General features: G+C 36.9%; 1 protein-coding gene across 4 annotated transcripts in view; it reads left to right on the forward strand.

Moving 5' to 3' along the window:
- The window catches only part of AFH14 (Formin Homology 14), a 29,498-nt gene extending 25,531 nt beyond the window's left edge, over window positions 1-3,967 (forward strand). For 3 of the 4 annotated variants that reach the window (XR_016039964.1, XR_016039962.1, XR_016039963.1), the window contains 2 exons: window positions 2,620-3,063; window positions 3,510-3,967. Coding sequence is in view for 1 of the 4 variants with exons in the window: in XM_088845746.1 (XP_088701872.1) it covers window positions 2,620-2,759 (140 nt within the window). In the remaining 3 variants the exon portion in view is untranslated. Of the gene's footprint in view, window positions 1-2,619 lie in introns of all 4 variants that reach the window. The other variant, XM_088845746.1, reaches the window with a different exon arrangement.
- Window positions 3,968-14,311: the final 10,344 nt, after the last annotated feature.

Raw genomic sequence — 14,311 nt, forward strand, 5'->3', positions numbered from 1 at the left:
CCCTATGGTCCCTCAGAAGTTACAAGCCCTCCAGCATAGGCCAAACCCAGATTACCATGAAGGGTCCTGTCAAAATGCAGCTTCAATTGTTAAGGAACTAGTGGATTGTGGTTGTTTTGGGTAACCAACCAGCTGATTGTGCAAACAGCACACCAGCCACAAAGTAGACGCTGCTCTGTAATATAGCTGAACTTTTAGAAATCTGGGCCCAAGAAATCAAGGCATCTATAATCAGCTCTATGGGACTTCATACAGGGCATGGATTCTATCAATGATGTAATGTACATAGGATTTTTCCTTTTTGGGTTCTTCGTGCATTTCTGATCTTGAAAAGAAAGGGTGCTGGACCTTGGCATAACTCATGGGATGCCTAGAGAGATGTAGGAAGCAACTCCAGACCTGACTGGAGAAAGAACAATTCAGAAACAACTGATCCAGAATCTCCTCAGCTTCCCTACACATCAAACTGATTTATTGCCATCAACCTCCTTGAGCTATTGACTATTATTATGATTTTCCTGTTTGTTCATTTTTAATAACTGGCTATAAGTGCCCAATATGACAAGTGGCTACGGCTGCCAACTGGCTGGGCTAACTTGGCCCAGGCCTGAATGCCTAGGTCAAGGCCTAAGCCAGGCCCAAACTGGGTTATAGATCCCAGAAAAAAGAAACTTAAATATTATCAACTAAACTTAACCCCTGCTTCAGCTACCTGAGTTGGCTTTTAGATCCAAAAAAGAAAATAGAAGGGGCTGAAATACTCACTGTAGTTCTTCTTGCTCCATATAAATACAATTGAACAAAAAATCATAGAACTCTGTCCCATACAGAGGTCAGAGAAAAACAAACTAGAAAGAACAAAAAGTAAAATTGCTCTCACTTTTGCCTTCTCTACTGCCATTGCTGAATTAAGGTCACGAACAAAGCCTCCATCTCTACCTGAAAAAAGTCGAAATGAGATTAATGGTTCTCACCTGGTTTCGGAGCCTCAAAGAACAGAACCTAACCTGATCTAGGGTTTTTTCCTGGCCTTCCTTGCTTTCAAGAACCGGGTAAGGGTTGAATATGTACTTAGTCTCTCTTCTTTGACTGGCATATCCTTAGCTGAAGCCATAACTAGTTTTCACGAAATTCTTCGCCATATTTTCACAGCAGACAGAGATACATAAGCCACTCTGTAATTGTTTTTCATCATAGGAGAGACTAAAGAGAGCGACCAGATTATAGAGAAAAGAGAGAGATATGAGAACTCTGGGAGAGGGATGATAGGAGAGAGCACTGGACATTGGTTATCCCATTTTCTCGCTCTTCTGTTTCCTTGGCATCAAAAAATATTTTTTAATTCTATCACTCAGTTTCATTCTTCAAAAATATCATTTCTATCACTCAAACAAATCAAATGAAGTGCAATTAACTAAAGACATGGCCGTTTCTTGCAGAGTGGGAGAGCTCATAAAAAGAGGAGGTAAGGTCCAGCGGGCATTCATGTAATAATATGGTCCATAAACTTATATGGACTATATAATTTCCCCTACCGGGGCGATGGGGGGGCGTCGAGCCAGGCGACGGCCTGAAATCAAATCTGGGCTCTATTGCCTGGTTCGGGCATGTCTGCAGGCCTTAAAGTCAGGCCTGACTATAGCCCTAAAGCCTATGGGCCAGCCCGACCACAAGTGGCTGAAGCCATGAGTAATCTAGCTTGATTTCCTCTGTTTCACTGCTGCTGCTAGTCCTCCATATTTTATTCATCCAAAAACAAAGATAACCAGGCGGCTGATTGATCCACAGCCGCCTGGTTTTACCTAACACAAGAAATATATTGTGACAGAATCTAGTGCTTTGGTTGTAAATATAATTCTCAGTTTACCTTCTAGGACAATTCTCATAATATGAGTCATCTAATTTGTATGTTTTAAAATTTCACTGCCCTGTTCACATACTCTAGTTCTGTTTGTGCACTCAAGATGTTTTCTATCATGTGGACATTAGGCACTATTGTATTCCAGAGCCCATATAACATTCCTATTTGATGCCCAATTAATGCCTCCACTGAGGTGTTTGCACTCGGGACCCAGGACTCTGGAGTGTGCTGCTATTGTGCATCCAAACACCCATAATATTAAATTAGTGTCCCTTCAATTTTTAGTTTTTTATTGTTATTCTATTTTTTAATGTAGTGTTGCATATAATATACTAAATTATTTACATGCTATTCTGTTTGTATGCATATGTATAGGTGTGATTAGGTATGTTGTACCATCCTCTACTTAATTATATTAATATAATTATAGTTTTTCTTTTGTCAATATTATCTTCAAGAAGCAAAAATTAAAATGAAACAGTCAGGGGTTTGGTAGTCTATATTTATGTATGTATATATACATGTCTATGTATAAATATATGCACGAGTGCATTTATGACATGTAATTATGTATCTGAGGATAGAAGTTTGTATGTGTGGGGATGCATGCAGATGTGATATTTGTTCATGATGTTCATGCCTTTCCATGCATTAAGTGTCTAAGATGATGACACCCACTAGATGATATTGTTTTAAGATGTATATTTATTAGAAATCTCTTTTGTGGTGGTCCTCCAATCAACTTTTATACTTTGCAGTGACTTCGACACTAGTCATATTTGTCAATATGTTCAATAAATCACGCGAGGACAATGCCAAACAAGCTGAAGCTGAGAAGAAGAAACTCGAGAAGGAAACCATGAGAGAGAAGGGGAACTCATTGACTAGGAAAGAATAAGAGGTCCAGATTAAACTTAATAGAGAATGAAGTGGCCCCTGTAACCCAAAATCTAAAACAAAGATAAGACAGACAGCAACTTAGTTTTTGGCTGCAGAAATTGACCGCTGAGGGACACCCTGGAATTTCAAGTCTGCCTAAGGCAATAATCTCAATTGGTAGCAATGGTGTCATGAGGTGTTTGGTTCCTTCTGTACAAAATTGATTCAAATTCAAAAGAAATGCAATACGTTCCTTAAGAAAATGCTTCGCCTGTCAGCACCTCGCAGGGTCCTCCATTGATGCACTTTTGCGCTTCCCTTAGGTATGCTCTTGTATCTTAGATCTTGGGAAACCAAAAATGGTAGGTGATTGTAGCTGACATGGATATCTGGTGCTTGGCTACACCTATATCTCTTCAGTTTATTTTACCTTTCCCGAGGTGGGGTTTGATTATTGGGAAATTATATGGTTTCTGTCCTATAATTTTAAGTACTATAGAAACAGCAGTCATTAGAGCTGTCGACACCCACTGAAATGATGTCCAATGATGGACAGAGTGGAAAAGGTCACATCTTGTCTGGTGGGTTACACACACTCCTTTCTTCATTATCTTGCATTTCAAGGGTGGTGATGCCCCTATGGGTCATATTGTATTCCATAGGCCTTGGGATTATGGTATTCTTAGCCCTGATTCACTGAGAAAACATGATATTTTTCTGCCACCGTTGCTTCTAATCACAAGGGTATTATTTCATTCTATTCATGCAGGGTGTCCATTTTGAATATTTGGTGACCCATTTTTGCTTGGGCTTGATGGGGATCACTGCAATTATTATACAAAATGAGAGAGGATGGTGCTGACGAATTCTTTTTAGTAAAACCAGATTATACAGTGGGCAAGTTTATACTGCTCCAAACCAGGTATGGTTTTTTGGCCCTACCATGTAACATAATCTACTCTTCCCTAGCAAAGTGCCTAGGAGTTGTATAGTCAAGTATGGCCCTTGACTGATTCTTGTATAGCCTTTTCATCAAAGTGGTTCATATTTTTTGCCTTCACAAGATTTCTTACTTATTTCAGAGCATGTATTTTCCTTCTGATAAATTTGTAAACTTTCCGTCTGATCTCTCTTTCTCTGTCGTATATGTTGGTGTGCACGCGTGGTATATGTATATAAGAAGCATATTGTGAACGTGGATGTCTATATTCAAATATGTTTGGAAAAGCATTTGTATAAGTAGGTGATGCATCTGAATGCATTTAAACTAGCACGCGTTGAACGAAAATCATCATCAACGTGCAAGGTTATCGATACAAGTTGGTTGGGTGTGGTGGTCTAAGCTTGCATCTGTTCTGTAATGGAACATGGCATGAGAGTTTTTGTAAGGGCCGCCCTTGGTCTCACGAAAACCCAATGACGCCCCCTTTTAATGCCCATTACTGCAAGTCCATTTCTGCCCTTAAATTTGAATTTGGAGCTCTTTAAGAGGAAAATTTTCCGATGTTTTATTGTTTACTGAAATGTGACAGTCCAGATCATGCGTTCAGATGATTCAAAATATGTCTGGTTTTTGGATTCCCCTTGTGTTTAATCTTTTGGATGGGATTTCTCCCTTTCTTTTTCCCCCTTAACTTGAGGTAAAGATGGAGAAAAGAAGAGTAAAAACGTTTCACTTTTTTTACTTCCATGTATATGTTTTGGGTGTGGTTTGTATAGAGCCGAGCCTCTAAACAATCAAAGTAGAGTGCACTTTCTAACAGTGTCGAGAAATGTAGTTTTAATAATGGAAAGTGATTTGATAGCCTTAAAAAATATTTTTATCTCTAATTATAAAATTTAAAGTTCAAAAAATAATATATAGATTTATGAAATCTCGAAAATTGAAGGACAAACTACATTACAAGATGCAATATTTCCAAACATGAAATTCATTTTTTTCTTACATCCATACGTCTTGAGGTCGAGATGATCAATTTGAGGATATTTGGGTGTACTATAATTTGATTGTTTAGAACTTCGGCTCTATATAAACTTTTTCCATATATATGTTTTTTTTGGTAGCAACCAACTTTAAAAAAACATCTAAACATGCTTTGAAGATTTAATATCCTAAAAATGATTATAATTGTGGAGAGCTCGAGAACTATGGAAGTAGTATAGGCGCTAGTGTATCTTGTGAATGTAATAGACGTCGCGTCGGAGAATTTCCACAAATGTATTTTATTTTATTTTTTTTGACATGGTTGTACGTTTCTTTGGGATTGCCATTCAAAAAAAATTATTATTGAACAATTGTTTCATGCATGCTAGAGTGCATTTTTACAAAAAAAAAAAAAGTTTATATAAGGATGTTATCTTTTTTTTTTTTTTTTTTTGACCTAAGATCATTGATATTATTAGAAGTTATTCAAAGAAAATTACATCGTCAGAAACATGAAGTGAAGAAAAAGAAGATACCTTTTTTAGCAAGATAGCCGACTTATAAACATGTGTGAAAGGCGCCACACTATTTGCCATCAAATCCATCACTTGCAGCTACAAAGGTCGAAGTTTTTAATGGACTCTCTGTTCCATTCTATGCCATCTAATCACATTTAAAGAGTCACCTTCTATCGTGTAACTAGCTTCCACTTTTTTTTCAATGCAGATTTTTAGGCCACACAATAAAGCAATTAATTTTACGAAATTAGTTGTAGCATTTCCAATTGGTCCAACAAAAGAGAAAAGTACATTACCATACCAATCTTACAAAATTCTACCAATTTCAACCGGCCCCGGGTTACCAATGAGCTTCCATCAAATTTGAGTTTAAAGTTACTTGGACATGGAGCCATCCAAACACATCTTGGTCTCGATTTCCTAAAACCAAGAAAGAACAAAATTTATAAATTGACCATCACATCCACTTTACAAAAACCCCAACCTTCTCTATTCACAGACAACCATGATCAGATTGTGGATTTACAAATATGGATAAGCCTTTCATAAGGGCAAGGTACTTCGTCAAAGGTCCTTCGATTTCTTTATTTCCAAACTTTTCAAAGAATAACTCCTATTGCAATTTTCCAAACAATTTATCATGTCTTCGGTAGAAAAGGAACTTTTAGTGAAAACACAATTTCCCTAATAGTTTGTGGAAGTGGCATTATGATGCCAACCACCCCAAAGAGCAAATACCACAACCTAAAAGTAAAAGAGCAATGAATAAAAAGATGTGTTCCAGTTTCACCATCCTCCTTGCAAAAGAGACATACATTTGGAAGAATTTTTCCCGTTTTAATCAAATTATCAATCGTAAGAATTTTATCTTGCATCGCCAACCAAATAAAAATCTGTAACTTGTGTGGGATTGGCCATTTCCATATTTGTGCAATGCATTTACAAGACCATCTGCATCGATCATGAAAAAGTAAATTATAACCTGATTTCACTGAGTATACGCCATCAGTCTCTATTTCCCAAATTAATTCATCATCTGCAGCAGAGGAGATATATACCTTGTCCAACAATTCCATAAGTTGACACCATTGAGCTAATAGCACATTATTCGATCGGCTATACGCTAAATGAATATCCCATGAGACACTTTCACCTCGCCTCTTTATAGCCTCACTTACTTTCAAATTGGGTCTGGTCACCAAATTGAAAAGATTCGAGAATGCTTGTTTCAAAGGATAATCCCCTAACCACTTAAGGTGTCAAAATGATACTTGTTCCCCATTATCAATAGTCCACCGAAAATACCCTGAGATCATCAGGCTGTAGCTCAAAATAGATTTCCATAGCAGAGATAACTTCTGACCCCTTCTACCCTCATAATTGTGATTTATCCAAGCCATATTTTGCACATAAGACTTAGTACCAAATATGATATTTCAAATGAATACTGCGCCATCACCATTTACATAGTAAAGCTTGGTTGGTTCTTTCGGATCCCCAAACCCCATTCTCTCTTAGGAGTGCAGACTTTATCCCACGTTAACAAATGGTATTTTCGGTTCTTACCGTAAGTACCCCACAAAAGTCCCTCATTATGTTTTCAATTTTTTTTGCCACCGAGCTTGGAGTAGAGTTTAAGGACACTTGATAAACCGGTAAATTGGCCAAACATGATCGTAGCAATGTTACTCTTCCTCCTAATGATAAATATTTCGGTTTCCATAGATCATGTTTTAGTTGTACTCTTTCTAATACCTTATCCCAAACCAAAAGAGATAGGCTTGAGTTCGAAATAGGTATACCAAGATACACAACAGGGAAAGACCCAACTTTGCAGCACATTGTGTTGGCCAATATCTCAACTTAGGAAAGATGATAGTTGACTCCAATAAAAAAGGATTTATTGAAGTTCACTTTAATACCCATAGTCACCTCACAACATTCCAAGCATCCCACCACGCTCTTCACTTGCAAGATATCAGCATCACAAAAAATTAAGGTATCGTCAGCATATTGCAAGTGAGAAATTGTAATTGAGGAGTTTGTAATTTTAAAGCCCAAAAAATACCTAGCACGTTCAACCTTAAAAAGCATCAGGCTAAAACATTCAGCATAGATAATAAATAAGAATGCAGAGAGCGGGTCTCGTTAGCACAGACCTCTTGATGCATTAAAGAAACCAATAGGGCTTCCTTTATAGAGTATAGAGAAGTGAGCGGAAGATAAGTATCCCCAAATCCAACTTAGCCATCTATTACCAAAACCTATCTTTTTTATAATTTCTAATAGAGCCCCCCATTCCACTCTGTCATAGGCCTTCTCCATATATAGTTTAAGCATAACCCCTAGCTTTTTATCAATAACCCTTGAGTAAATGCATTCATGCGTGAGCAATATACTATCAGTGATCTGACGCTTGTCTACAATAGCCGACGGCATGTTGAAAATCAAGAATGGTAGAACTCCTTTAAATCTTTCAGCCAGGACTTTCGCAATAATTTTATACAAACTAGTGAGTAGGCTGATCTGTCTGACATCCAAAATATCCAAGATGACTGTTTCTTGGGGATCAACACTAAAAAAGTTGAATTTACCCCTCGAAACGCATGCCCTGTGATCATGAATACCCTGACCATTTCTAGCAGCTCGCCTTTAACCAAATCACAAAATTTATGGAAGAATGCTAAAGGGAAACCATCTGGTCCAGGAGCTTCATTGCCAGATAAAGCAAAAATTGCTTCCTTAACCTCTTTTAAAATCACTCTCTTTCCAAATGAATTTGCAAATTATGAGATAGCACTTTAATTGGAATTCTCTGAAATTTTGGAATAAAAGTTACTTCTTTAGAGAAAACCTTTTGAAAATGATTAATCATTGCTAACTCCATAGCCTAAATCATTATTAGAATCAATTCCAAGGAAAGTCAGGCCAGAGATGCCATTTTTCCTTCTCCTAGCACTAGCAATCGCATAAAAGAATTTGGTGTTAAGGTCCGTTTCTTTAAGCCATTTGAATATCGAACTTTGCCTCCAATAAATTTCTTCCGCTCTTTTGATATCATTAAGCTCTTTCAGTTTCTCACTTCTATCCAAAACGAATTGTTCAGTGAATGAACCATCTTCTTGAATATTCTGATCCAAACCTTCAATATCAAATAACACCTTTTCTAGTTTGCCTTCAATATCAAGTAAGGATGCTACCTTATAATGTAGAACTACAGATGCCCCTCAAAAATCCATCGAAAAAGGTAGTCTTAATGTTGAAAAACCCTTTGATTGATCATCTCGACATCGAGATGTATGACTATGAAAAATACAAAGATTTTAAGTCTCAGAAATTGTGCATTTGCATTTTTTAAATTTAAAATTTTATAATTAGCTATAAAATTAGATTTTGAGATTATCCTAAGAACATTTTACATCAACATTATATACCATGATAAAATTTGAAGGTGCACCTTACCTCTACACCTACAGATGCATCTGTATGCAAATTGCACTTTTTTTTACAATTTACGGTCTAGAGATATAAAGCATCCATCTTAAAGATAGATGCAAATAGGTGGTCCATCTAAAAACAAATGTAACTAACAGTCCAAATATTTTCTTAATATAATTAATAGTTCTAGTTTTCAATTTTATTTTATTTTATTCATATTCATGATCTCCATGTTAAAAATTATGTATTATCTAAAAATTAAGATCAAATTATATTTAAAAAATATATTTGTTACCAAGCTTGCATTTCTACAATATGCGGGCTGGTCGCATAGAAACCATGCCCTTTATTATTTATTTGTTGGACGTGAAAGTTCAGGATCATCAGTTCCTCCAACTCTGAGGAATTAACCAACTGGGAGGGCTGCCCTCGACTCACCTCTTTCTCTGTTACCCCTCCCTAAGCGGAAGCTCTTGGACGAGTTTGCCCAGAGCTGAAGGCACGTAAGAAAATGGATGCTTTAACACGCAACGGCTTTTACACTAGCTGGTGCTTGTTGGCTTTGAAATGGATGAAGGCGGTTCAAATAAGAACACTCTTTTTTAAGTTGATTTTCCTTTGGAGATGTAGAACGCTAGTTAGCAGAGCTTGTTTATGGCTGGCTGACCGGAGAGGAGGTAGGTAGCTAGTTTTGAGGTAGGGTGGAAAAGCTGCATCTATCCAACTAGAGGCCTAAGAGCTGGTAAAGTCGAGCAAAAAAACGGATGCGCTAACGCATAAGGCTTTCGCACTAGCCGTTGCTTGTTGCCGATCAAGCTTACGCTTAGCAAAGCAATGTTGTTGAGGGCTTTGCTACATCAAATCACTCGTTTTAGATTATGTAGGATTCATTGCACACGCCTGGTGAGATTTGGGAGACGTTATATGATTTTTTGAGATTTTATTTATTTGAGAAAGAAAAAGGTTACTTCTTACTTATTTGGAGTTGCTTATTGAAACATTTGTCTTCAATGATAGTTACGCTTTTTGATGGATTTCAAATTTGGAAAGGGTTTTTGAGTCCGCAGACTCGTATGTGTATGTGCGTCCCCCATATCTTAAGGATAGATTTTGGATCCAAATTTTCATAGGCTAATGATCTAGGCCATGGTAATCTTGCCAAAAAAAACAAAAAGCAAAATTTTTAACTTCAAATATTCTTTTTGTTTTTTTGTTTTTTTGTTTTTTTGTTTTTTTTTTTTTGCACCGTTTATTTTGGATGTCCTTTTCTGAACGTCCATCTTAAAGATGGACATCGGATAGCCAAGGGACACATGCATCCCCTGACTCATAAATTTAGGAGCACATATGATTTTGGGAAGGCGCTATTAGGCAAAACAGCCTGTGTAACTCCATTCTGAGGGTCTTGACCACCGTGATGAGTCTAAAGAGGAATTTATATAACGTGAAGTCAAATTTTGAATTTGAAATTCCTAGTTCTAGAATTTTGAGTGCCTGGTTTAGAACATGTTTTATTTGGTCAATTTACCTAGAATTCTAGGGATTGTTGGTTTGAGTCGGAATTTTGTGATGTGGATATCTAAAATAGATAAATTTGAACCGCTCATTGAAATTTTTTTATTGATGAGAAGATCGTGTTTGCTATATGAAGATTTTGAAATCATAACTCATCCACGATGGGTCTAACAAAATAAATAGTCTAGATTACATTAACACAAAAAAAAAAAACCCCTTAAAGAGAAGGTTAGTAAATCGTTTAGAACGGAAAGATCTATTAGATAATGAACTATTGGTGCTAACTACTAAGTCGATTATTGGAAATAGGACGTTTCTCTTGCTCCCCTTCTCTCGTTGAAAAGGCTCATTACCAAGTCCTTAAGAGGAAATAAGAAGTTGGTAATTGTTAGGACTTCCTTCCCTTTTCTTCTTCTTTTGTCCAACACTTTGTAGCTGGCTTAAATTTCAAACTACGAGTTCATGGTTTGAGCATTTTGGTAGAGTTTCAATATCCTAAATCCATGAATCAGCTTAACAGCGATCACGGACAAAAAGGGTTTGCCTGGGGATCTTTCATGAAGTTTAGTAGTTTTGTGTGCACAATGGCTTGACTGTAAATACACTCAGGATAAAAGATTGAAGAAAATTATTTTTAACCCAAGTTCTTCACTGAAGGAAATATATACTGGAAATTATTCTTAGTATTGCAAGCAACAGGTCATTATAGCATAAAACTCATGCACCTTGCTGCTTTCCCTGCAATGTTACGAAAATCAGAACCAGTTGTGTTATGCCATATTCTTTTTTTACTGAGAATGTCTTAGAGTCTACACCACTTTCTCTCAATCACAGGTTGCAAGCACCTGGTCCACATGAAATACATGATGCTTAGTTTGCGTGTGTGTGTGTGCTCGTGCATGTGGTTCATAAAGTCCCTTGTTTTCCTGAAGGGGGCGCAATCTAGCCTAAACCAACTGGACCACCATCTCCATTGTATTATAATCACATTTATTGGAAGTATATAGCAGATTATAGAGATCAGAGAGTACAATGGGATTAAATTTCTGTAGAGAAGAAGTAATAGCGATGGAAGTTCATGTTTCTCATTGATGGATAAGACATCATTAGCTTGAAGTCACCAGCAGTCATCAGAGATACTCTATAGATGCAAATAGCTAAGATCTTTATATGCATTAGAAACAAGAATTGTAACGTAACCCTTGAAAATAAAACTTTCATCTTGGTGTGGCTCATCTAATTTATGCAAATGTTGGAGAAAGGGTTTAAGTTCTACCTATGCATACCACCTTAAAGGCAATGAAAAAGCAGCAAAGAATTTATCCAAATTTCTGATTATTCAAAATCTAGTTTTAACAAAACTGGATTATCTTTTAGGCACTGCTATCTTTTATAGTTGGAGATCCAAAAGCATCGGAGAAGAATAGTAACTTAGTTATTTAACATCAATACCTAGTAGCATCTTAGTTGAACCTCTCTCTCTCTAAAAAAGCCTCAAGAATTGGAGGAGGAACTTGTGGAGGTAAGACATTGGAGGAGACCAAACCATTAGTTAGTCATGAAGCCCATTCTACCAAGGGTTCGACCTCCTACAATTCTTACATACACACCCTCTCTTTCTCTCTCTAAAAAAGCTTGAACAGTTGGAGGAGGAACTTGTGGAAATAAGACATTGGAGGAGACCGAACCGTTGGGTAGTTATGGAGCCCACACTACAAAAGGGTTCGACCTCCTACAATTCTTACATACACACCCCCTCTCTCTTGAAATTCCACCTATACAACTCTCTCTCTTTTAAAAACCAAAATTGTGGTGTTAGAATCAGAGACAAAGGAGATGAACCCTGCCTGCTGGCTGGTCTCCCAATTTATAGCACTTGTAGGTCCCTGATATGGGCCAAATTCGGTCTTCTTTACCGGTAACCATCCCAATGTTGTGGGTTCCCTCAAGCATGTGAACTTGTTTTCTCTCTCTACTGCACAGGCCACTTTCTAACTTGGTTTTAAGTCTCTCTACTGCACAGGCCATTTTCAACGTAGGTCTCAAGTGCAGTGAGCATCTAAGCATGCTAATGTCGTGACTTCCCTCGAGCATGTGAAGTTAGTTGCTTCAACTAGTTTCTCTCTTTCTCTCTCCTCCACGATATAGTATCGTGAGTATTAAGAAGAGGAAAGCTTTCTATGCTTCTCCTCCCCTTATCCAGCCCTCCATATTGAATGGAGGGCTAATATTGCTCCAATCACAATGTCACGTTTTTATATTATTTTATTTTTAATTTTTTCTGTAAACTATTTTGCCACCAAATTTTAGACATCCGTTCCTCTATTAAACTCGCATTAGTAAAAATATAACAATAATATTTTCAATAAAATAAAATGATCAAAATACCCCTGAAAGCTTATATTTTATAGGTGTGCCCCAATGAGAAGATGGCACATACCAAATTTCATATTCATACAATTTGTATAAAAAAAATTAAAAATAAAATACTTTGAGACGTCGAATCTAAGATCAAACGGTGAGTAGCTCTCTTGATCAAAATTGGATGTCTGGATGGTAAGAGAAGCATAGATGTAGGGGAAGTATAAAAACCTTTCACTAAAAAAGAATGGAACGATGGGGTTTTGTTTATACGTTCCCATAGCCAACCCATACTTAACATTGTTTATTTTTAAGTTTTTTCATGATGCCTATGCTTTATGCCAAATAAAGGCTCACCTCCAATCCTCGTCTATAAAGCACTTTTGTCAAGAAAAATCTCCATAATGGCTCTAAAATCAAATAAAAATTTGAAACTAAAAAAATGTACGATCTTGTGGATCTTTGAGCACTAATTCTTAGGGCGAAATGGATGGTCTAGACAAATTGTTCAAATATACACTATATTTAGAGTTTGAAATCCCTTTGTGTTTTTCACAACCATAATCTTGAAGCCGTAATCTTGAAGCCGAGATGATCGATATAAAGGTTTTCCAATACCTGAATTCCAATGTAAAGGTTTTCCAATACTTGAATTCCAATATTTGATGAGTTATGAGGAGAGGCTTTACTTATTTTGATAGGGCCACAGCTCTATCAAACCATTTTCCTTAGTTGTTTAGTGGTACATTATGTGTGACTTCATTGATTACTCTAAAGTTATATATATTCAGGTATATTTTGGATGTATTTGTTATCGCTCCAACAAGATTAATTGTAAAAATAAATTAAACTAATTAAAAATTGTTCCCCTTTTCTAAGAAATTAAAAAATATACAAAAAAAAAAATTACATCCATACCCACCTTATTCATTGTTTTCATTTTTTTTTTTTTTGGGCCTAAAATTCCCTTCACGGACCTAATATGATTCAAGGACCTCTCCCACGCTGATCTCTTTCCCACAATGCATTTGGAAGCATGACAGCTTCATTCGTGCCGTAATTGTGTTGGAAGCATCAAGGCTCCAACAACGAAGCATCACGGCTCCAACAACACTTGGAAGGCGCATTTGAAAGCATGACGGCTTCATTCGTACCGTAATTGTGTTTTGGAAGTATCAAGGCTTTGTTAGTGCCATGATGAAGCATCACGGCTCCAACGACACTCCTGCTTAAAGGCGCCCCCATAAGCACTTCCTAGAAATCCAGTTAGCACTTGAAGCATCCGTGATGCTTAAAGGCGCCCCATAAGCACTTCCTAGAAATCCAGGAAGCAAGAGGTTTACCGAACCTCTTGGAAGCGGTAGACTTTTTAGGGTTTGCCGAACCTTATAATGCTCATTGTTTAATGAATTTATTTGCCTTACTACCCATAAACATAGAACCACGTAAACCTTAATGTTTTGTGGCACTGCATTATTACGCTTTAGTTTTCATGCTCGTATGGTGATTTGTACTCTTTAACTGAATCTATTTCTAGCCAGATTAGTACACTACATTGGTGAGATCTGACATTGGAGGTTCCCAATTTTGCATTTAAAGGATTCTTAAATCCCAATAAACAGGAAAGCACCATTCCATGGTTTGGGGCCTCACGATGAGGCGTCTTTATTTATGCTCCATAGAACCTTTGATGGCGTCCTTTAATCTCTTGTAGAAGATGAATATTCTAGGCATAAAAAGCCTGTGTTTTCAGAAAAAAGCCCCATTGTATATTTCAATAGGTTGAACAGGATTTCTACTCGGTGATTGAAACTC

The sequence above is a fragment of the Amborella trichopoda genome, chromosome 9 (genome assembly GCF_054954075.1).
Source record: "Amborella trichopoda isolate Santa Cruz 75 chromosome 9, AtrichopodaSantaCruz75HAP2 v2.0, whole genome shotgun sequence".
Classification (NCBI taxonomy): domain Eukaryota; kingdom Viridiplantae; phylum Streptophyta; class Magnoliopsida; order Amborellales; family Amborellaceae; genus Amborella; species Amborella trichopoda.